Here is a 24,898-nt window from a genome sequence, read left to right as displayed (position 1 = left end):
CGGGGGAATCATCCAGGAGGTCTGAATGGGGGGAAAGCAGCAGCTTTGTAGCACAGCTCTCCTACCATTCTCAGCCTCATCCACCTGAAAATACCACAGGGATCTCCTGATGAAAGATGAGACTTTTCAATGGGGAGTCCACAATAGCTTAACTCTGGAGGGAGCTATGCCATCATGGAAGAGGGGGCCTGGGAGCTAAATAGAATCTGAATCTTTCCTGTGTTGTCAGTCATCACATTTTAGGGCATGAAGCTTACGGCTAATAACTCATAACAATTACATGCTACCAGGGAAGGAGGTAGATGTGTGTCTGAATGGCTGGGATAATTAAGAGAAGATCACAGAGAGTGTCACATTTGGCTAAAAGAACAGGAGTATTTGTGGCACCTTAGAGACTAATAAATTTATTTCAGCATAAGCTTTTGTGGGCTACAGCTCACTTCTTCAGATGCATAGAATGGAACACACAGACAGTAGATATTTATACATATATTTGGCTAAGTTTCTTTCAAGGACACTTTACCTGCTTACTTACAGGGCCCAAATCCCCTTGGTATTTTGACTTTTTACTAGATAATCATTAGAAAAGAAACAACAAAGAAAGGCATTTTCACCCTATCATGCCTACGTCCATCAGTCACTGTTATCGTTCGCATTTGTTTTTTTGCTATTGGTTAGAGAGTTTTGCATTTCTCATGTGATTACCAAAGAGCTGGCAGTCAGACTTTCACACATTGTTACACCAGTACCATGGAAATGAATAGTCTTTTCCTTTTCCAGTTGTAGCTTGTAGAGAAAAAAAACTGCAACTCCTCTTACCCAGTGCTAAGCAGTCATCTTCCATGCATTCTCTCATGTGTTTGAATGAGAAAACAGATTTCTCACGTGTTTGCAATAATTTTCATTTTTCCACTACTCTGTTCATTTCTCTCCCCAATGTCCTGCTCCTGAGAGGTGGTGGCAGAGTGAAACAGATACTCACAATTGCTCCTTGGTGTGCCATCTGCTACGCTCATATTTCTCACCTTTCTTTCGATTCCCTGCGAAACTAAAGACTATCCTCCTAAAAAAAATGTACCTCCCTTACCTTGTCCAGAGCCTAATACCAACAAGAAAGCTGAGATTCTATAACTGGACAGAGTCTACAGCCTCAGAGTCCTTTGACACAAAAATACACACACAGAAAGATGCATTAACACATTTAACAATGACCTTTTCAACCAGATACAATGGAAAAAAACAACCCAGTTTTAATGTCCATGCTATATTTGGATTGATAAAGATCATGGAAAAAAATCCCCCAATGTTGCACCACCATCCACCTCTAAATGTCCCTCTTGTTTCAGAGCACGGGAAGTCTCCCTGCTCCTACTTAGTGGGCCCATACCTGTGGATCTGCTAACCGTGATACATCAGGGTAAAGGTAAAATTTGATGCCCTCTGCAGCTCCAGGCAGGGTGACACCACGGATTAACAGCACAATAAGCATGACGAATGGGAATGTAGCAGTGAAGTACACAACCTGCCAAAACAAAGTGACAATATGTATAGTCCTTGACAATTAGTTTAGAAACAAAATATATAACTAGTGTCCTTTCGACCCAGAACCAAAACTGACAGAGATCCAGGGATTTGAATTCAAATCCCCCTGGCATTTCATGAGGCTCAGATTTGAGTTTCTGGTTGTTTAAGCACGTTTTTAGTTAATCCTCTCTTCCACTCTCAACTGTCGTCTTGGCTTGTAGTGTTCAACTGGTGCCTTAAGTTCCTCCAATCTTCAGTCTATGCAAAGATAAAAGTCTGGTCTGATTTGGCTCCAGGAAGTGGCTGTCTACATCTCCAGGCAAAGATGATGCTGGAACAGGGTGGTCTGCCCCTTTGAGGACCACAGGGCCTGAAGCACCCTGCTCTGTTTGGAGATAGTGCTTGTCTTAAAGGGAGCTGTTCATGCCTAGGAGAGGGGCTTGTCCGACCCAGCTGGGAAGGAGTCAAGTGATTCCTATAAAAGGGCTGAAAAAGTACTGTTGAGGGAAGGAGCAGCAGGAAGCAGGATGACTCCTGTGGTGGGCCCTGGAGAAGCAAGGAGAAAGGCCTCTGAACCCTGGAAGCAGGCTGAGATCAGGCTGCGTTTTGGTGTTAATGAGTTATTTGTCTGAAGAATAAGCTATGCCCTGAAGGAAGGGCCTGAACCCATTTGAGTGAGCATTAGTCCTGCCGGCCAGCAGCCTACAGCTGCAAAGGCCTTTTCTGCTGAGTGTTCACACTAGTCGCAATTTTTTCTTTGCCCCCTGCCACCTTCTCTTATCACAGGCTCACTTTGGCAGTGAAGAGTCACAGCCTCCACTGCAAACGGTCACTAATGGGTTATGTCAAGCTTCCTTTGAACCTTCCAGTGGAGGATCTCCAAGTACTTTACAAAAATAAGTGAATTTAGCCCTCTTGTAAGGCAGGTAAGAATTATTCTTCAGATAGGCATGCTGTGGCCTAGAGAGACTTGCCTAAGGGGAGGGGGGGAGAGCTCAGTGGTTTGAGCATTAGCTTACTAAACCCAGGGTTGCAAGTTCAATCCTTGTAGGGGCCACTTAGGGATCTAAGGCAAAAATCAGTACTTGGTCCTGCTAGTGAAGGCATGGGGCTGGACTCAATGACCTTTCAAGATCCCTTCCAGTTCTAAGAGATTGGCATATCTCCTATTATTATTATTAGAGCAGAACCAAGAAATGAACGTCCCAATACCTGCTCCAACCACTCCCCTAACCCAGTGCCTCTGACAGGTTCTGGGGAGCAATTAAAGCATTTTTCTACCTATGCATCTAACTACTGGGAATGTATGAAAGGTGTCGCAAGCACAGGAACAAGGGATGCAGCGCATGCTGCAGCACCCCTAGGTTTTACACAGGGTCCTGGCTGCCAGCCCCACGTTCAGAGTCCTGGCTGCCACCCACTTCTCCCCCGAGCTCTGGGGCCCCAGCTGCCAGCCCCGCACCCAGAGTTGAATCTCCTATACTGCTATGCACTGCGCTACTTCTAATCTATCAGGCCAATATACACATCTCTCTCATGATACAGGTGTTGCCATGTACCTTACTAACAAGGAGGCAGCTTAGATATACACAAGATTACATGCAGAGACCAGTGAAGTCCATGAGCACTGAAGACTTTGCAGGTTTGTTCTGTCTGAGAATACTGCTATCATCTGTATGGATTTTAAAGGCACTTCTCAGAAATAAAAAGGAATCCAGCTGAAAGGCTTTGGGAATGCTGGAGAGACAGAGTATGATACAATAGTTAAGAACTAAAGACTGAATCACCCAAACCTTGTGGGCACTATCTTCAGAACATAAGGCTGAGGGCTAGCCTAGAGAGGGGGGAAGCTTACTGGCATAGCTCTTCCATAATAACCCACATTCTACCCTGTTCTAAAATAAAAGGGACTTTATTCCATAATTATTCTGCCTTGTGAATGGAGTAATTATTCCAGAATAAAATCACTTTTATGCTAAAATAGCGTGTCCACACAGGGAGCTACTCAGGAACAACTATTACAGAACAGTTATTTCAGAATAGCTATGCAGAATAGCTATGTCCTCAATTTCCCTGGGCAGACAAGAACTAACACTCTATTGCAGGCAACCTCTGCCTTCCAAAAAGGATTGGTTTCTTCCTTTTTTTCAATGGAGTCAGAAGTTTCTGCCAGGTAATTACAGCACTGCTGCCTTATTTAAAAGTACATTTTTGTTTTTCAAAATTTAGTTTAATCAGGGAAAAGCTCCTGCGATACATCCACGTGTCTGTTAAGTGTGTGCTAGGAGAGTAACCAGGAGAAATAAAAGCCAGCATTGATATAATACCTCAGGTAGCCAGACTGATAAAATTCAAAGAAAACCTTTTCATGCATGTGAGTTTTCTTCCTTTTCCTCTTGGAACTCAGTAATATTTATCATTGATAAATAATATGGATTATACATTAGCCTAGTTTCATCTAAAAACTTCCAAAAAGTTATTTACTTTTTGTCCTGTATGATCCCTTTTTATATAATCTTGACCCATAAAAATCCCTGCTCTCTAATAACAAGGCTGTGTTTGCATTCACAGGAACTCAGTGTTACACGATCGACTTCCCCCACTGTGGGGCAGGAAATCCCCTGCATGATTGAAGGCATTTTTAGGCTCCAGCACTCTATACAAAATGTTCTCAAAACACTGGGCTATTATTTTTCGTGACTGTTTCGTTTGTGCAATAGATTGCAACAAGATTTTTTTTAAAAGATTATTTTTTCCCATTCAGGAAGTTATTTGTACATTGGAAGACACTTAAATGTGTAAAAAATTATCTATAAAATTAAACTATGGGCTAATCACTCATCCAATAACTCCAGGCCTGCATTAGAGTTCTTCATTTTGCTTTGGCCTGATCCAAAGCCAGTGAAGTCAACAGGAATCTTTCCACTGACTTCAATGGGAGTCTTTCAACAGCTTTCAATGGACTTTTGACCAGGCTCCATGTCCTCAAAACACAATGGAGGAACAGATAGTAAATTCTGATTACGTTCTGATACACACCTAATTTCCAGAAAAAACTGCTGGTTATTTTATATTTTTTAACCGTTCCTTTTTGCTTTTTTAACTTCAAAAGGTTCAGTATTAATTCCCTGGCACAGAAATACAAGGGCAGAGGGAACATTTCAGAGTCCAGTCTTGCATTTGTTGTGCATCTCAAGTCTATGGGAGTTTGGGCTGCACAAGAAAACATACCCACCAAATAAATATTCAGCTGTTGTTTATTGGAAAACCCATGGAAGTTCCCAGCAAACCTCTGAATCTTTCAAGTCACTGCAGCCCTTTGACCTTCTCAGACTAGCATACACCCTCGCTGATTTTGATTATGCTGGTGCGTTATAGTGAGTGTTTGTTCTTTGTACACAATAAACAGCTTGGAAAATCTTTTGGTGCTGTCTGAACTGTGGTGTGAATCAAACAGCCATCACAATTGCAAAAGGTACTCAGGAAATGTCTGTTTCCATTCTACTATTCCTGGGGAGATTACTATGCTCACTTTCATCATGACCCTTGACAAGCCAACTCAACAGGTCATGCCAACCAGTGACAATAGGGAATACAACCATCTTCGGTCAGCACAGATTCAGAGGTGTGGAAGCTGCTCTTGGGCCTAAAACTGGCAGGAGACCAGAAGGATAAGGTGCCATGTTTTCAATGAGGCCCTATGATAAAGTCAAAGGGAGAGAGAAATGATGGTACAGAACCACTACCATATATTTAAAGAGGAAATAAATACCAGGCATTGTATCGTTAAGCGACAGTGTGGAAACTTCTGTACTTTGTTCCTGGCATGCTACTGGAATGGAATGAGGTTCAGATACTGTCTAATTATTACCAAATGGAATGGCGTGGTTTTGGAGTGCAGTGATAAGGGTGTGGGGGAGGGGAAGAACCACAGATAGGTCCCATTCAACAAAGACCTCAGAGCACCCAAAGGTCTGGAGTCTGTGAATGTTTAACTACTGTGGCTTTCAGCAGGCATCTAAAATATAGAGTGTAGATATCAATGCTGTTGAACTTAGCCCTGAGTTCAATACGCCAAATAGGCCCTTCAGTGAGAGGCACACTTGAAATGACTGCATAAACAGGGCATCGATCTGAGTGTCAGAGCAGACCTTGGACAATGACCCTCGTGAAGAAGATGGTGCTGCTGTTTTAGGACAAGCGTTTTCATTAAATAAATGAGTGCTTAAAGTTAGGCTCCTAAATCTGTCTTTGGGCACCTAAATAAGTGGGCAGATTTTCCAAAAGTGCTAAGCATCCAGCAGTTCTCTGTGACTTCAGTTTATCCTCACTGTGGATCCACTTATTCCAGTGGCACTGCATCAGAATTGAAGGTGGCTCTGTGGATGACATGTCATAGAAGCACACCGTGGTATAACTATTATTATTATGTGGGAAGAGGCAAGTAGTGTACCACTCAGTAAAGCCTGAGGCACCCTCTCCAGTACAGGGAGCACTGGCTAGATTCCACTGTCTTAAATGACGGTGTTTAAAAAGCTTCTTGAGCTGTCTTTATATGATTCTTGATGCCATTCCATTAACATTCGCTTGGTTCAGAGGCATTCTGTACTGTGGCACTGGCCAATGCCCTCCAACACCAGTCAAGTCCATCTCTTAATCAGCATGAAAATACATTTTTTGCATGGAAGCTGTCACTATTTATTGACAAAAGACAGCCTAGTATTCATTGTACTGCTGACTTTTCTAAGGGAGTGATCGTAAAGGGCCAGATAGAGCACTTACTTTCCCAGTAGACTTGACACCTTTCCAAATGCAGAAGAAACATATCACCCAGACAAAGAGAAGACATAGTGCTAGATCCCACTTGAGAACACCGACATCTTCAATCCCCGTAGACAAGCTCAGCACATTGCGCCTTAATGAGTGAAAGGAAAAGAAGCAAGACAAGGATGCAACAAAGCAGTTAGTCAGGAGTTTTCTTATAAGCTCTGCAAGTTTACACACATTACTTATGGCAATGACTGCACTGGTTGCACTTTAAAATTGCAATCTTATAAACATGTATTTGCCTAACTCAGCATTACTTATATGACTAAAGGTTTGCAGGATTAAGCCCTGGGTATGTCTGCTGTCTGTAGGATTCTTCTGACCAACATACTATACAGCATCTTGCACAAGGCTCATTTTGGAAGCTAATGAGCATATAAGTATGTTGCAAATGTTGAAGTTATTTGCTATAATTGTTCTTCATGGAGATAGAAGCCAGACCTCTACTGCAGTGGTTCTCAAAGCCAGTCCATGCTGCGTCCACAGGTTCGGGCGATCGTGGCTCCTACTGGCCGCGGTTCGCCGTTTCAGGCCAATGGGGGTTGCAGGAAGCAGTGCGGGCCGAAGGATGTGCTGGCAGCCACTTCCCACAGTCCCCATTGGCCTGGAGCAGCGAACTGCGGCCAGTGGGAGCTGCAATTGGCCAAACCTCCAGACACAGCAGGTAAATAAACCAGCCTGGTCTGCCAGGGGCTTTCCCTGAACAAGCGGCGGACCGGCTTTAAGAACCGCTACTCTGCCGGCATCTTTATCAAAACAGCCTTGAAACCACAGTGTACTTGTATGTCAATATCACCCATAATGTCTGACACAGACTTATTCAAAAAGGCCACAATACATCAGTGTTTTCTTTTCAGTCTGTTATGGTGACTATCATTATAGAGATCAGAGACAACAGTGAGACAAGTTAACACATTAAGGAGTTTGGTTTGCAGTGCAGAGCCTGGATTTGTTACAATTTCTGTTACTCTTTCCATTTATCTTGGCTCAGATGCATGCAAACATTACTGATGAGTGCCAAGGGTAGTCAATGTCATCACAAGTAGGTCCTTGTTTAGGTGACCAGGGATATTTGATAAACTTTATTTAGTTATTCAACTTAGAAAATAAACACAGATTTCTACTGGGGAGGCAAAAACATGAGCATCAGAATTGCTAGGTTCATAAAAACAAGTTATTATTAACTTCTTTCTTTTGTCAATTTCCATGGGTAAGAACAAATATCGAAATAAAACTTCTTCCTTTCCTTTCTCTGGCAATGTACACACTCCACATGGCATGTTCGTCAGTTTCTCTAAGGTGAACAGGCTTTACTCATTGCCTGCAATAAAGGACCAAATCCTGAAGTCCTGATTCAGTTTTTTTTACTAATTCCTTACTCAAGCAAAACTGCAGAAATCAGTGGGACATGTCCTGAACTCGTCATGCAAGACTTTCACTGTAGTCAATGGAAGTGTTAGAACTGCAGGACATTGTCCACAGACTAATTTGTTCAATGAAAGAATGCTGTTGAGTTTTGTTTTTTGCCCAGTGATGAAAGTCAGCAACCAACCTATCAGGAGTGCAAAGGGCACAGCAGGTCAGTGTGTCTGCACATGCAGATGAGGTACACAAGTTTAGTATAAACAGATTTTTGTCAGGATAAAAACATTTACCAAACCCTGCAAGATCATAACAATCTGATGCACTAAGCTTCACCCCTATCCTCACCCCCTCTCTATCCCCACCACCCCAGGTCTATCAAGCTTTTTTGTTCCCAATGGAAAAAACAATAACAATAAATAAAACCAGTGACCTAAAAGTGCTATAAATTTTTGATAATAAAAAGAAACTGACCAGTTTAGAAGGCCCCAAATGGTTGTCTTTTTTAAATATTAGCTTGCAAAATTGTTACAATAATTTGAGCGTGTGTGTGTGTGTGTGTGTGTGTATGTGTTCTCAGAACTAAATGTTTTACATTTTTTAAACATTTTTTGAGTGTATTTGGTGCTGTGGAAAAAGACTAATGGAACTCAATAGAACAGACGGTCCTCAAACAGTGTAGCTACTCAGTAATAATAGCAACCCTATGATAACAAACTATTATATAATTCTGCAGTCCTTGCTCATATGAGTGAGTCCTTACTCACCGGAGTCAGCAGCAGCAGGATCAGGCCCGGTATGTGTATGTGGGAGAAGAAAATGAAGCCTAACTTTCTAAGCTGAAAGGCAGTTCGGAATAACATGCTAATAAGCAGCCAACATGACTTGGGGCAAGAAAACACTGAATAGCCTTTTTCCTTTTGGAAACTGCAGATCTGTGAATGTATGTGGCTGTGTATGTTTCATGAACCACTCTTTGTTTTTCTCTTATAGATTCAAAAGCAGCTGGCCACCTTACCTAGAATGTGACCCAGGATTCTGGGCTCACATTCTATGGAAGAGAACAGCATCTGCTAGGAACCAGGTAGATTTTTCTTTTATATAGGACTAGTCAAGTGCACTATTTGATGCACTCCCTTGCTGTCTTCAGCCACCCTACCCTGCAAAGGTAGAATACCATGGAGCCAATTCAGCACACACTACTACAGTGTTTGCATTAGGTTTTGTCAGGCAACCAAAACCAACATATTTCTGTAGCAGAAGCACTTCAGTCTGCATCTGTAACACCATTATAATTTCATTCCTAGGTGGAATAAGAAATGTATTGCACAACAGCTTTGGTGATATGGACAAACCTCCATTATCAAGCCTGCATGATGTGTTCTGTCGTGTGTGTATATATATTCAAGTTCAGGAGTGGAACTACCTTCAGCCACCTCCTCTACATGGATGACATCAAGCTGTAGGCTAAGAATGAACGAGACATCGACTCGCTAATCCACCTGATGCGGATCTACAGTCAGGATATCGGGATTCATTCGGGACGGAGAAGTGTGGCTGCGGATGGAGTGAAGAGAGGGAAGGTAGTCAGACTGAATGGGGTGGAACTACCAGGGGGCCACATAGAGACATTACAGAACCGGCTACAAGTACCACTCTTGGCGGTCCACAATCCATGGAAACCACAATGCGGGCAAGGAAGACAGCCATCCAAGTATCAACAAAAGGATAAACAGGTCCTGAAAGAGCCGTCTAGTGGGAAGAACAAGGATCCCCATAACAGATACGCCTGCCGGTCTCGATACTCCTGCCGGTATCAGTGGGCTGGCCAAAGGAGACATGTGAAGCTGCCAATGTTGAAGACCCGGAAGCTCCTCCAATGCACGGATGGTTTCCACCCCAAGTCCAACACCATGAGACTGTATACCAGCCGGAAAGAAGGGGGTGGGCTTGGTGATCGTCAAAGCACTGTCCTGGATTGAAACCGGACATCAGGAGTACATCAGTAAGATGGCCCAAAGATGAGCTGCTGAGAGAATGCCTGAGGCAGCAGGCAGACTGGAGGAACCAGCAGAAGAAGTGCCTGCAAGACAGACCTGCATGGGATGTTATACATTTGACGTAGGTGAGGTGGTCGACACTGGAATCCTACAGTGGCTGGAATAAGGTACTAAAGACAGACTGGGCACTGATTCAATAGCAACAGGAACAGGCTGACACCGATCCATTGAAGCTGGTCTACCCACTAGAGGACCAAGTGCAGACTTGTGCAGAGAGCCTCAGAGAAGTCCAACACATGAGTGGCAGGATGTAAGATGCAGGCAGGAAACAGCATACACTGAACGCACACCCAAGTGATGGGCATTGTGTACAGGACATCTGCAACATCGTTGGGCTAGACCCTCCAAGACGATGGGAGATTCCACAGAAGGTTGTGGAGAATAGCAGGGGCTAAGTTTCTGTGGAACTTCCAGATCCGCAGACAAGACAGCAGGTACTGGCCAATCAACCCAGACATCGTTTTGGGTAATAGCAAGGACCAGAGACAGCGTGGTGATAGATATAGCAGTGCCAGTGACAGCAACTCGGAGAGGATATGAGAAGCTGGAGAAGTCAGGGCCTGAAAGGACTAGAGATGGTTTGGAAAGTGAAGGCCAAAGTTTGTCCCAGTGGTGGCAGGAGCACTCGGGGCTGTGACTCCTAGCTGTCGTGAGTGGCTCCAACAGTCCAGAACACATTCAGAGCTCTCTGTCCAGAGAGTGCATGCTAGGAAGTAAGATACTGCGCAGAACGCTCAACTCCCAGGCCTCTGTACTGAGGACCGAGCTTGGGAAGACACATACCACCCATAGGGGTGAGGAGGGGATTTTTTTTTTTTTTTTTATATATATTCAGTGGGACAAATATCAAACATGGATTCTTGGGCTTTTTTTCATAGAGGCAGTATGGACTAATAACACAAAGAATGTAAAAACAGGAGTTGTAACTGGTTCCAGAATGTGCATAAAAAAATACAATGAGCGGAGTTAGGCAATCCTTGAAGGGTATCTCATGTCAATTAATCACATGAATGCCATCAGGACATTTCATACCAAGAGAGAGGAAGTGCTTTTTAACACAGACTGACCAATAACAACTAGTACTATAATCAGGTGTACAAGGAACTCACTAAAGGGAATGCTATGAAAGAAGCAATTTCATAAATCTTATTTGCCTCCAAGGGCACATAAGACTAAGTCGGATTTTATTTAGTTTTGTTTTGCTTTCCTCGGGGTTACATGCCAGGAACATGTGACAGGCTTTCTTGGATTTGGATGAACAAGGTCTGCTGATTACCAGCCATTTATAAACATTTGGTCAGCATCAGACAATCAGAGCTCTTGTTTAATGGGAACTGTCCCACAATTCTCACCCCTTTTGCATTACTGCATTTGTAAGACTTTAAAATTCAGAACTTTAAAAGAAAATCTGAAGAAATAAGACCTAAAGCACATGATAGCAAGATGTAAGTCTCCTGAGATAAAGCCAGATTTGCTTAACCCCTTTTATTGCTGCTCAAGTAAGCATGTGATTTGCACAGAATGTTAATTCAGATTAACTAAAATGTCAGACTCCACAGTATGTCCAGCAGGACAGAGAAGGGGCACGTCATTCAGCATGTAAGAGGCTAATGTATCAATGGGGCCAATGATATCAGTGTGGTGTCAGTTTTACCATGCACTAATGATGAAGATAACAACATTCCCAGTTTGAAAAGAGCATTTAGTTTCAGAAACAAAAAATTAAAAAGTTATTAACTGTACCACAAAACAGTGTGGATTCCTTCAATCACAGGATAATAGCCTCTTCTCCAAGCATTGTGGGCTTTTTCTATTACTGTTAATGCTTGAGCACTGAGTGGCAAATATAAATGTCCTATGGGCGACAAGTTTCCTAGCTGACTGGCTCCTAAGGAAAAGGGCTTTATTTTCAGAATCACGTATTGCATGTACAACTAGCATTTGCACACACTTTGGGGCAACAAGCAGGCCACCCAGAGGATTCAGGGGGGCTGGGGCACGGCGGGGGAGCTGCAGTGCTTGTACTCACCCGGCGGAGGTCCGGGTCTTCAGTGGCATTTCGACGACGGGGGGCCTTTCAGTGCTGCCAAAGATGTGGAACGACTGAAGGGCCCCCTGTCGCCAAAATGTCACTGAAGACCTGGACCGCTCCCGGGCCAGGGCTTGCAGGACCCCTGCGGGGCCCGGGCCAAATTGCCTCACTTGCCCCCCCCCCCCCCTTGGGCAGCCCTGGCCACAAGATGCTAGACTCTGCATGTGCAAAATACACCACTTCCGTGTATTAAGGCTCAAAAAGTGTGTATATGGGGGGCAAGGTGGTGCATAAGGAGAAGCACTGTTGAAGTCCCAATAAAATTCAGGCCCAGAGAGTCCACCAAGACCAGTAAGATTGACAACACAAATTACTGCTAACTGGCCCCAGCTTATGTTATTGTGTTTCTTGAAAGAAGTCTGTGTCTTCCCTCCTTCATTCAGACATGACTAGGTCATTCTTACAGCTGCGGGTCTGCAGGGTCTCATTGATGAGATATTTAAGACTGAGGCAATAACACAAGCTTTTAAAAATAAAAATGGTAAGGGCTGATGATCTTATTCCCACGGATGAGTGAAGTTTGGCAGGTAGACTCACAAGATGATATTCCTCTACCTTCCAGGGTAAAACTCCTCCTGGGCACTGGGCTCCTCCCAGCCTATTCAGATAGCTGACTAACAGTGGTAGCATAGCCTCTGACGGCAGAATATCTGGCAGCAGGTATATTTTTACCTGAGAAACCTGGCTGGTTTGTACCATTGCCTTTTATCAAAGACTTTAGGGAGCTGGGGGCGAATGGAGATTAAAAATAATGTACTGTATGAAATCTGGCCTGGCCTTAGATATGGTATATTAAAAGGTGCCCATTAACACTTTAACTCTTTAATATGCATTCTTGTATAGAAAGGGATCGAAGGCCTTTTTTTTTATGTCTCCTGTGAGAGTTGTCAGTTCTAAACACGGCTTGTCTCGTGATGGTATGGTTTAACGCAAGAGGGAATAATGGTCGACGAGGGCAGTGCACGCACACCAACAGTATCCTGGAGCCAAACTCCTCCCTAGCATAACTCTATTGAAGCCAGAGATGTATCTGGCCTATGATGTTTAATGTGGCTGTTTGAGCGTAGAAGTTAATGAGGCTGCCAGGTGCAGAAAGAATTGCCCATAAGGGTATGTCTGCACTTGGAGCTGGGGGTGTGATTCCCAGCTCAAGGAAATGTACTCACCACTAGCTCTCGTCCAGCTAGCGAACTACAAATAGAAGGCATCTGCAGCAGTATGGATGGCAGGATGGGTTAGCTGCACTGAATACGTACCCATCCAAGGCCATAGGCATGTACTCGGGGCAGCTAGCCCACCCTGTCATCTGTGCTGTCATAGCTCAATGAGAGCTAGTACAAGTAGGTCTGCTTGAGCTGAGAACCACACTTCCAGCTCCAACTATATCCTATGGGTTCTAATCATTGACTTTTCGTAAGTCGTCCTTGTTCCGCATGTGCAGAAAAGTATAACTAGGTTCAAAAAAGAATGCGATAGGTGCAAAGAGGATAGGTCCATTAATGGCTACTAGCCAAGATGGTCAGGGCTGCAACCTCATGCTCTGGGTGTCCCTAAACTTCTGACTGTCAAAAGCTGGAACTGGACAACAGGAGATGGAGCACTTGATGATTGCCCTGTTCTGTTCATTCCCTCTGAAGCATCTGGCACTGGCCACTGTCAGAAGACAGGATACTGAGCTGGATAGCCTTTGGGCTGACTCATATGGCTATTCTTATGTAAAAGTGAGACAGCATAAGTTTAACAGAGCTGAGGAAGATAGAGGTAAGGAGAAGGCAGTGCACAAGATACAGGGAGTCCTTCTTCATTCTCAGATGTTTGCAAGACCTCTTTAGTCTGATTTGTTATCCACATTAGAAGATTGCATTTTGTCCTGTTCCAGTTGGTCTTTGACTTCCTGATGTGGAATATCTGTCTAGCACAGGGGTCGCCAACCTTTCAGAAGTGGTGTGCCGAGTCTTCATTTATTTACTTTAATTTAAGGTTTCGCGTGCTGGTAATACATTTTAATGTTTTTTAGAAGGTCTCTCTCTGTAAGTCTGTATATTATATAACTAAACTAGTGTTGTATTGTAAAATAAACAAGGTTTTCAAAATGTTTAAGAAGTTTAATTTAAAATTAAATTAAAATGTTGCTCTTACACCGATGGCCCACTTAGCCCACTGCTGGTCTGGGGTTCTGTTCACTTAGGCCGGCAGTGGACTGAGCGGGGCCTGAGTCCGGAACTCCGGCTGGCAAGGAGCCGGCAGCCAGAACCCCAGACCCAGGCTGTGTGGGAATGGCGACAGAGACCCCAGATGGGCAGTGGGCTGAGCGGCTCAGCCCGCTGCCACTCAGCGGTTCCATCCGCCAGCTCCTGCCAGCTGGGATCCTGGCTGCCAGAGCCACTCAGCCCGCTGCTGGTCTGGGGTCCCGGCCCTGCCCACATACAGTAGGTACCTACCTTCTCCCTGGTTCTGGCACATTCTCTTCCTCTCTCTGCACTGAGCTGAGGATGGGAGTGCACTGAGCACAGGGCTTGGGGTGAAGGAGCAGGCTGGGGGTTGGGGTGTAGGGTCTGGCCAGGAGCTAGAATGAGGGAGGGGGCTCAGAGTTGGGGCAGGAGGTTTGGGTGTGAAGCGCTTACCTGGGCAGCTCCCATTTGATGTGAGGGGTGCATGTGGGAATGTGGGTGTGGGTGTGGGGGGTGCAGGAGCTCCCGTTTGGTGCTCAGGTTGGGGGTGGGGATGTGCAGGGTGCAAGGGTCATGATGTGGGGGGTGCATAGGGTGTAGGGGGGACTGGGTATGTGAGGGGGTGTAAGAGTCAGGAAACAGGGCTGGGGGCATGTGAGGGTGGTGCAGGTGTCAGGGCATGGGGTGTGGGGGGGCCTGGGTATGTGTGGGATGTCAGAGTCAGGGCTGGGGTCTGGGGTGTGGGTGTGAAGGAGTCAAGCAGAGGGCTGGGTGTGTGTGAGGGGGATACAGGGCTTAGGGCAGGGGCCTAGGGGGTGTGCGGGGCTGCAGGGCTCAGGGCAGAGGGCTGGGTATGTGTATGGGGGGGCAGGGCAGAGGGCTGGGGTGTGGGCTGGAGTTGTGGGGTGCTCACAACAGGGGGCTGGAGGGGATATGCCCTGATTCCACCACCCCCTTCTCCAAGGCCCTGCCCCCGCTTCTTCTCTGCCTCTGCCGGGAGCAGTGAGCACACTGACTCAGCTCCTCCCCCACCCCATCCCTCACAAAGGCCATCAGCTGATCAGCCTGCAGGGAGGGAGGGATGGAGAGGAGGAGGAGGGGCAGGAACCCAGCACACTGCGGGAAGAGGGAAGAGGCAGGGGAGCCGGCAGGACCAAACTTCTGCCCCCTACCCCCGCGGGAGGGGTGGGGGGCGGAAGGCGGAGAAGAATGGGCCGGGCCGAGCAGGATTTTTAATGGCATGCTGCTGCATGCTGCATGCGTGCCATAGGTTGCCGACCCCTGGTCTAGCAAATCATTTCAACTCCCCATATCTTTAGAGGGACCAGTCCACCACCCAGGAAATCAGAACTGGGAAAGTAACTGTCACGTAGCGCAGAAACTCAGTGCTAATGACTCACTGAAAAAATTGGTAATACAGGATGCACTTTCTCAGTTACACCAATCATATGATGATCCAAGACCTACTCTACATTACTGGCTCATCTGCAGCTCTTGGGTTACAAGTTTCAGCATGGTCCTAGGATTCTTTTTCCAAACATAACGCCTGCCAAATATTTGCAGCGTGGATGTCATTTCTGGTGCGGCAGCTAGCTTACGTTTATTTATAAAATACAGAAGGGTGTTCAAGTTGATTCAAGGAGTCAAACTGGAATTTAAGTGGCCTGAAGAAGTCAACCTGGGATGGAAGCAAATGCTACACTTAATAATAAGCCACCAGGGCAAGCCAAGCAGGTAAATAATCTCTGAATCTGTTCATGGGGGTGTTACATCACACAGATCTTCTTTGTATTCCCTTTTATTCTGCAAATTTTTGATGCCTGTGCAAATACACTGTTTGCAGAGGTGCCTCTCCATTCAGAAATCAGATTGCGCACAACAGAATTTATAATGTGAAACGCAGGAGAAACTGTGACAAGAAGCTTAAGCCTGATAAACTCCAGGCATCTGGCAAAAGCAAGATCTTCTTCAAGATTACACAGTAGGCCTGTGCAAGACAAATGATCACAGAAAAGTACAATAATGGGCAGTGTTGAATATCTCTGCCAGTTTTCTTTGCCATGTTAATGGCTGGCATCTTCGCCAGGTTAGTAAGTGATTTGTTATACATTTAGAAAGTGTATTAACAAGGAAGGGAGGGAGAAAGGCAAGAACAGCTGTGCTCACAAAACCACAATTAATGGTCCGTCGTTGTTTCCATTGTAAACTCCTATTCTCAAGGTACTTGTAAATGAAGTGTTCCAAACTGATGTCTAATGTACAGAATCACACCCCAGAGATGAATGGATATTTTTCACAATAAAAAACAAAATCAAAATCCTTTCAAACCAAGACAGGTTTGGGGAGACTTGCTGTACTCTATTGGGTGAACTTATGCATTTATATACACTACATATGAATATCTTTTGGCCCAGATACACAGTGGTACTTAGGCATCTAAATTAGGTGCCTAAATACCCTTGCAGATCTGGGCCTTCATGCCTCCTCTCACATTCCTACACCCTTCAATGAAAAGAAGAGGTTTAATGTAATATTTAGAAGTTCACTTCTCTCCAGAAGCAAAGAAAATCACAATTAAATGTACCAAGTATCAGAGGGGTAGCCATGTTAGTCTGTATCCACAAAAACAACGAGGAGTCCAGTGGCACCTGAAAGACTAACAGATTTATTAGGGCATAAGTTTTTGTGGGAAAAAAACCCACTTCTTCAGACTCCTCATTGTTTTTACAATTTAGGGTACATCTATACTACCCACCAGATTGGTGTGTAGTGATCAGTCTATCTGGGATTATCGCGTCTAGTGTAGACGCGATAAATCAATCCCCGATCGCTCTGCCATCGACTCCTGTACTCCACCACGGTGAGAGGAGGAAGCGGCGTCAACGGGGGAGCGGTGGCAGTCGACCCCGCGCCGTGAGGATGCGAGGTAAGTCAACCTAAGATACGTCAACTTCCGCTATGCTGAAGTTGTGGATCTTAGGTAGATCCCTCCCCGAGTGTAAACCAGGCCTAAATGTATGATTGAAAACCCAGGCTGTTCATTATCCATTAACTCTGATCATTGTCCTTTTTTTCGCAAGGATCTGAGAAGACTGAGCTATCTCCTATGCCACAGGTCAAATACAATGGATTTAGTGAAATCCATGGCATTGCAGCCCTTACAGTAGGTCTGAATTTACCCTCATGTGTGCAGCAATACCCAAGTACCACAAGAATTAAGACAATACTGTTAGCACAAGCTTGCACTTTCACTTGCTTTTGTGGGTTCAAATAAGATCCTTAACGTTACTTTAAAAGTAGTTTCTGAGGCTGGATTTTTGTTTTGAGGTTGGGTTTTTGCAGCCATACCACTTTAGGCTAAGATCTCAGAAGCTAGAACAGTTGGGTCTTGTTAGTACCTGGATGGGATAACACTAAGGACTGGCCAGGATCAGTGCTGAACATTGTGTTTAGCATTAAGAAGATAGGGTGACCAGATAAGAAGAGTGAAAAATGGAGACAGGGGTTGGGGAGTAAGAGGTGCCTATATAAGAAAAAGCCCCTAATACTGGGACTGTCCCTACAAAATCGGGACATCTGGTCACCCTATAAGAAGGTGACACTATGGCCTTATCTATGCTTGGCCTTATGGGCACTATGCTTGGCCTTATGGGCACTTAAGGCACTATGGCCTTATCTATAACTCTGATTCAGCACCTTGGCTTGCTGTTGTCTACACTTTGGGGTCAGCATCAGTGCACCCTATCCAATTGCTGGCCATCAATTATTCAGTCAGGCTATAGGCAAGGCCTTCAACCTAGATCTATTCATTTTTCCGTATTCAAAATTCCCCATGGAGTTTCAATAGAAGAAGCTATTTGCATTTATGATTTCTGTCCTTTAAATAAAGTGCTCTAAAAAATAATAATGCAGGTCCTTACTCCCAAAACTCTGTGACGGGCGAAGTGAAGTTCGTAATGTTCAGTGACAACCAGAGTGTTTTGTTCTTCCTGAGAGTGTCTTCCACGCAAGTAGGTGTGTTCCACTTCTGACCACAAAGTGACCAAGGTAGGATGCTCTGAAATGACTGGAACAGATAGTACACCCCCCAAGCCAGGATGACGATGTAGTACACATTCAGAAGGGACACAATCACTATGGAAGCATAACCGATTCCTAATACAAAATAAATAAATAAAGCACATAAATAATGGGCACTTATCGTTCCAACACTACGAATCTCAGACATTTAAAGTTATTTTTTAATACTCTGTGGATTTAAATCCTGGTGTAGGATATACCACTATTGGAAACTGAATCCCATTAAACAACACACACAACTAAAGCATAATCAAGCTACTATCTCTGATTCTCACTAGCAGCAGTGTTTGCAGCGGTGTTAATAAGATCTTTGGGCAGAAGGTTCAGTGGATGTGCAAAATAAGACGAGTGTTTAAAAATTCCAACGCGAGTGAAGTGAAAGCCGTAGTTTATGCACCCATTTCTCTTTTGCAAAGAAAGTCTGCTATTTGTGCTTGTTATTACTAATGAGATCAATGTTTAACTCTGCTATCAATACTTGACAATAAAAAATGTCCCTTGTTTGTTTTTAAACACAGGGTCATGGGCAGATAAGGCCACGTCCTCCACAACTTAAAATGGCAATCAAGGAGGTGATGGAATGCAGCTCTGGCAGAATTAAATTCCGCAACTATTCTGTGGGTCTGACTCCTCTCACACCACTGTAATCTCATTGGCATTACTTCTGATTTATACCTCTGTGTCAGAGGAGAACCAGTCTCTTTGTTTAAAGTAAGAAACAAAAGGCCTGTATACAGATCCTTCTTCTGATACCTTTTGACCACTAGTATTTAGAATCTTGAAGGGGTTTCTGAAGCTAATGTTCCATTTAGGAATGGGAGCGAGAAAAACTGTTTTCTCAACAAAGACTTACAATAGTTTGTAAAATGAATGAATTAATGAATGAATTACATTAAATAAATAGGTTTATATGAAAGGTGCTTACTGATATACTGTGTCAACAGTTGGCAGATCTGCCTTATACTGCACAGCCTTAAACCATATTGCAATGTGATTCTCCACAGTCAAGAATTTTGTGCTGAGTGCAACCCCCTCCCCCAGCCCACATAGAGTGTACTAGCTATTCTACAGTTCAGTCAGAACATTCACTTAGCCATATTATTAGAACTATAAATTTCCTTTTCCAGGGATACCAAGGTGATTTTTAGTTAAACCAAGAGCATTCCCTTCTCCCCCCATCCCACGGCCTAGTGAGAGGAGGGGGAGAAAAGAAAGGAGTGTAAATCAGGATAATTCAACTGACTTCAGTATAACATCTGAGAATTTGGCCCATTGGATACGATCTTACTTACTTGGGTAGTTCCATTCATTTCAAGGAATAAGATACTGCTTAGAATCAGTAAGGGTGGCAAAATCAAGGCCTAAGTCAATTTAAGGTGCCCATTCCCACTTAAATTTTGAAAAGGAAAGAAGTGCATCTCTAGCTATCCAGTGTAATCACTCATAATTAATGGGGGTTAATTCTAAGGAATCAGTTCATTTCCCAGTGTCTCTCTGAGGCCAGTCAATGTGTGGGATGCAGTTAGCGGTTCTAAAGGATGTTGGTAATCTGCCTTTAATCTTATATTCCCATTAAATTTCAGAGTGGCATTAGCACAATTCTTGTGAACGGCAAGTCTTTCTTCAATTGTTGGCAAATGTCCTTTAATAATAATATGGAGCAATCAGAGTTGTTTTTCACAGTCTGATCTAATTATTGCAAAAGCTCTATGCCAGAATCTTTCCACAGAAAGCTATTCACATTCCCGCCGTGCATGTAATATAACTGTGATGCCAATGGCAAGGTTTTGCATGGCAAAAAGGGTTTGGTTTCCAGTCCAGGATAATATTTGGAAAGGCACTTTCGCAAAAGGATATGAGTGTATGGAAAAGATTCTGATCCCCTAGTATTTCAAGGGAGCACTACCTTCTCCAACTCTCAGCAACACAATGTGAAATGCCCTCTCTCTTTCTCACAGATTGCACAGCCTCTTGTTGTGGGCCTATTTAGAGCACAACATGCAATTTCTGTCTTATTTATTGGCACTTCTGTCAGTTAACAAGATGACAGCAACAAAAATTAATACTGTGATTTCTCCTTTATACTCTTAGACTTCTACCTTTCCAGGAAGCAATATCCTGTAGTCAGCTATTACCACAAATAGCAGCTCTGATGGACATGAAGGGAATATACTTGCCCCCTGTTTTTTAAGCAATAAATCACATCGAAGGTGCACCTTAGAGATCTGATCCAAAGACCACTGAAATCAATGGAAGTCCCTTTCTAGGATCAGGCCCTAATATCTGAGGATTTAAGTGCAGCTTAAGTGGTGTATATGCCTCGTGGTGGCCCTCTGCCCAGGGGTGAACTTCCCCCATAGTGTACTCAGTGCTTCAGCAAAGCACTTAAACACATTCACAGTGCTAAACAGCTGAGTAATCCCATCCTTATGTAGCAAGGCAGTTCAATTTATGCATAAATCCCACAGTAGCAATGTTTGGCAATGTTTAAGGGCTTTGATGAACCGGGGCCTTAGTGTTGAAAAAATGAGAGTTGAAGGCATTCCGCACTTTGCAGGACTGGTTGCCGAAATGGAAATTACCCATTAATAACACCTTCTGCCATCGGTGCGTCTAGCAGAGCTGTTTTGAAAATTTCCAAGTAACAGGTCATTACATTCATTAACTGTGTTTTGTGTCGTGATATGGCAGGAAAATAACTAACCAGTGAAAATAGGGCAGATCTTTTCCCAGCATGTAATTCCTCCTTCAGAGGTATACTGTCCTAGCGCCACCTCCAGGAAAAACACAGGAAGACCTCCCCCAAACAGGAAAATGAAATAAGGTATAAGAAATGCACCTGTAGAGAAAACACAATGATGTACAATAAAGATTAAGAGAATTCAAAATGAAGAATAATACACATGCTGCGGTAGATATATGTAACATGGAAACACATTTGATACCCTGGTGTACCCATATTACAATTTTACTTTTCTGGGATTATTTCCCCTGTTCAAAGATTAAAAATAGAATGGTTACAAACCAAAGTGAAAAGGCATTTTCATTCCTTTTTAAAGTGAACATCTATAAAGATGATGAGGATTAGATCTACTTTCATTTCATTTAAGCTAAAGCAGTATTTTTATTTTAAAACCCAAAAGAAATGTTCGGTTCAAGTCTTGTCTTAGTTGCACCACTATAAATTTGGAGTAGCACCATTAATTGGAGTTATTCTACATTTACACTGAGAATATTGATCCATATAATTAATGTATAATGTACTATAATAATAGTAAAATTCAAGGTTGTTGGGTATTTTCATAACAGAGCTTGAATATTAACTATGAAATAATAAAGCGATTTCTCTTACAGGTTGGGAAAGAGAAAAGAGATTGTTATGGTTATTTCGATTTTAAATATGTGGGAGACACTCCGACGCTACAGTATTGGAAGGATGGATGGTTGGACGAATGTATAGCTGAATGAAAAGGAATTAGAAAGAGAGAGAAAAATACTCACCTCCACCATTTTTATAGCAGAGATACGGAAATCGCCAGACATTGCCTAAACCAATAAATCCACCAGCCACGGACAGCAGAAAGTCAATCTTACTCGCCCACTTCTCCCGTTGAGGCGGCTTCCCCTCTGCCTCATCCTCAGGGCGTGTCCCAGGGCTCTTGCCAGGGGAAGGTTTGAGGATGTCCTTGTGGAAATCTTTCAAACACTGCAACTTCTCCTTTGTTGCCATGTTTCTGGTTTCTAAAGAGAAAAAATGGCATGAATGTATTAAACAGATATTATTGGGAGAACTCCAATGTACAAAACTTCTTTAACCAAACTAAGTTCCCTCAAAGGTCACCCATTACTAATGCACACGTTTCCTTTACTGACCAGGATACAAATAGGCCTCAAAAGGTACACAGAAGTCTCTAGCTATGCAAGACCTTGTCGGAATATGAGGCAAACACTTCCTGTGCTTGATCCAACACTCAGAGGTGAAAGGAAACCAGTACAGTATGGTACGGCGTACCAGTAAGAGCCAGTACACAGCCCACATCACTGGCAGGGCCACTGATGGGGGAGGAGGCAAAAAGGGGCAGCTTCCTCCAGACCTGGCGATTTAAAAGGGCCCGGGGCTCCTGGCAGCAGTTGGAGCCTCTGGCCCTTTAAATCGCCGCCAGCGCACCAGGGCTCCCAGCCGCTGCTACCGCTACCATGGGGCTCCGGCAGTGATTTAAAGGGCCTGGGGCTCCCAGCTGCCACTACTGCTACCGCGCTAGCAGCCGGAGCCCTGGGCCCTTTAAATCACCCCTGGAGCCCCAGGCGGCACGGACCGAGCAGTGCTGAAGGGCTGGCTGGGGGAGTCTGGCCCGAGCCCCACCTCTTCTGCCCAAGGCCCCGCCCTTCTGGGGGCCCAGAGGCCCGCCCCCCGTTGCTCAGAACCCTGGCCCTGCATACCAGTAAGTCCCTTAAGTTACTTTCACCCCTGCCAACACTCCACTGACTCAGACTCACACTGACAACTCTGGGCATGGGATCAGGCCAGTGAGCACTGAGAGGCTGCGTACATTGGCACTGGAGCCTCACTGCTCTAAGAGGGTGACAGCTGCCAGACTTAGGAGGCGTAAAAGATGTGCAGTCCTTTTGTGCTGACTAGCAGCAGGCAGCGGGTGTACAAGGAACGCATGCTGCACCAGTAAGTGATGGTGCTGAACCTCAGCACCCCCGACGGCAGAGGTAGTTAACAGGCTCAGTGTGGGCCAAATCCAGACTGCTGGACACTTTTGAACGGACTGGAAAATCTTTTTATTGTCCTTGTTGTTATTGCAGTGTGAAAAATGTTTCTCTGGAGTCTGGACATTGACTACACCTTAACCAGAGGGACAGAGTTTCTCGATGCACGCATCTCTGAATCCCCTTAACTCCTCTCAATGGGTAAGTCCAAATGAAATACATATTGCACTCTGATGTCTTCCGCTGGAGTGTACAGTACTCACATTTTTTAAGTAACATCCATTGCTCTTTGCCACTGCCCTAATTCTTCCTAGAATCTTGTATCATTTACAACCTGCCATAGTCTGGCTCTGACTAAAGTATTGTGATGGTTTATTCTTAACAAGCTGGAATGGGAAGCCATTTCTCCTAATCGGACCATAGGATCTGAAAGAGCATCTTCAATTTATTCTATTTTCACAATGACACTGCTTTCACTTGGCATCAGTAAAAGCAAATAACTTTTATATTCAGTCAACTTCTTATATGCATGTATAAAATTACACATTTTCCTAGTGTGAGGGTTGGTTGGTTAGTTAATTAAAAATCTGAGGGCATGACTGACCCTGATGCAAAACCAAAAGCAAATGCAACCACAGGGGCCAGCTAATTTAACAGTGGGCAAATGATGAATTGCCATGTGAAAATAATAAACCATGACATAATTTTACATACAAGTGCCTTTTTTATCCAGCAGTTCTTAACTAAAACAGTATAAGAATAACATTTTTTTTTTTTTACAGCTAGACTATTTGAAATTATGCATTTATTAAAATGTGTTGGCAAGTAAATGGTAAACCCAAATTCAGACATTAGGTCAAATTTCTTCTGCATGCAACTCAAATGACTTCAGCTGACTCTGGCTTGTTACCTTTACACAGTGTTATGATGCTGAAAACAAACATTTTCATTAGACCCAAACAAACCAGCAAATTTATGCCAGGCCACAGCCATTCCTTGCTTGGTACATGTTATAATGTGGGCACAGTCATAAAAATCATGTTTCATATTATCCCATTTGATAGCCGTAAGCCTAGTACTTCCTTGCTGCTTTCTGATCTGTAAACAGATTTAGAGGCTTGGGTTGACATTAGCTCTACAAGAAGTTTTTAATTGGCACATGATTCTGAGATTCATGCATCCGTATGAGATATAGAGATGAAAACCTTTCCATACACCATGTATCTCTGAGCCAGTCAAACCTGGGCCAGTCAAGCCCCAGTGCCTTAAACATTTGAAAGCCCAGTGTTCTTGTAAGATGGCCCTCTGCAACAACAGCTCCCTACTGCTCTGACAGCTAAAAAAACAAACCATTTGTTTTAGCACTACTTCATCACTATGGTATTCTCAGAGAAAGGTCTGTTATTATATACATACTAGTGAACAGCAGGGGAAGCTTGGGGAAGGAGAAAGATAAGATGCTGGATAATCATTAAGGCTAAGATTTAATCATGGATTTAATTATTTTTAGTAAAAGTCATGGACAGGTCATGGGGAATAAACAAAAATTCACAGCCCCATGACCTATGACTTGTACTATACACCCCTGACTAAATCTTGGGTGTTCTGGAGGGTTCCAGGGGTGTAGCCGCTGCTCTGGAGGGGGAGCACTGGTGCTCCCGCTGGTGCTATGGTGGGGGGCTCTGAGGCACCTGCTGGTTGGGGGTGGGGGAGCCCTCTGGTGCACCCGCTGGTGCACCCGCTGTTGTTGATGGGAGGGGCTCCGGGGTGCCCATTGGTGCTGGATGGGCTCCGGGGTTCCTGCTGGTGCTCGAAGGGGATGGGGGCCTCTGGGGCACCCGACGCTGTTACTGGGAGGAGGGGAGGCAGCCCGGGACTACCACTGCTGCTGCTGGCAGGGAGCGACCAGGGACCGCCGCCACTGGCGGGAGGTAGCCCCATCGCCTGGGACTGCTGCTGCTGAGCAACCCTGGGTTCAGTTGCACCTGCCAGCTGTAGAAGTCATGGAGGTCCTGGAAAGTCACAAAATCCATGACTTCCGTGACCACCTCCCAGCCTTAATAATC

General features: G+C 44.4%; 2 protein-coding genes across 6 annotated transcripts in view; one reads left to right on the top strand and one right to left on the bottom strand.

Moving 5' to 3' along the window:
• Positions 1-24,898, top strand: part of CHCHD4 (coiled-coil-helix-coiled-coil-helix domain containing 4) — a 352,177-nt gene that overhangs the window by 667 nt on the left and 326,612 nt on the right. The window lies entirely within an intron of this gene.
• Positions 1-24,898, bottom strand: part of SLC6A6 (solute carrier family 6 member 6) — a 78,608-nt gene that overhangs the window by 26,854 nt on the left and 26,856 nt on the right. For all 5 annotated transcript variants that reach the window (XM_032784294.2, XM_032784299.2, XM_032784292.2 and 2 more), the window contains 5 exons: positions 21,618-21,857; positions 20,821-20,955; positions 17,957-18,191; positions 6,307-6,439; positions 1,388-1,522 (listed from right to left, as the gene is read on the bottom strand). In XM_032784294.2, coding sequence (XP_032640185.1) covers positions 1,388-1,522; positions 6,307-6,439; positions 17,957-18,191; positions 20,821-20,955; positions 21,618-21,846 — 867 coding nt within the window. In that variant the 5' untranslated portion in view covers positions 21,847-21,857. The remainder of the gene's footprint in view (positions 1-1,387; positions 1,523-6,306; positions 6,440-17,956; positions 18,192-20,820; positions 20,956-21,617; positions 21,858-24,898) is intronic.

Source organism: Chelonoidis abingdonii, chromosome 17 (genome assembly GCF_003597395.2).
Source record: "Chelonoidis abingdonii isolate Lonesome George chromosome 17, CheloAbing_2.0, whole genome shotgun sequence".
NCBI lineage: Eukaryota > Metazoa > Chordata > Testudines > Testudinidae > Chelonoidis > Chelonoidis abingdonii.
This window is presented reverse-complemented; position numbering and strand designations above follow the sequence as displayed.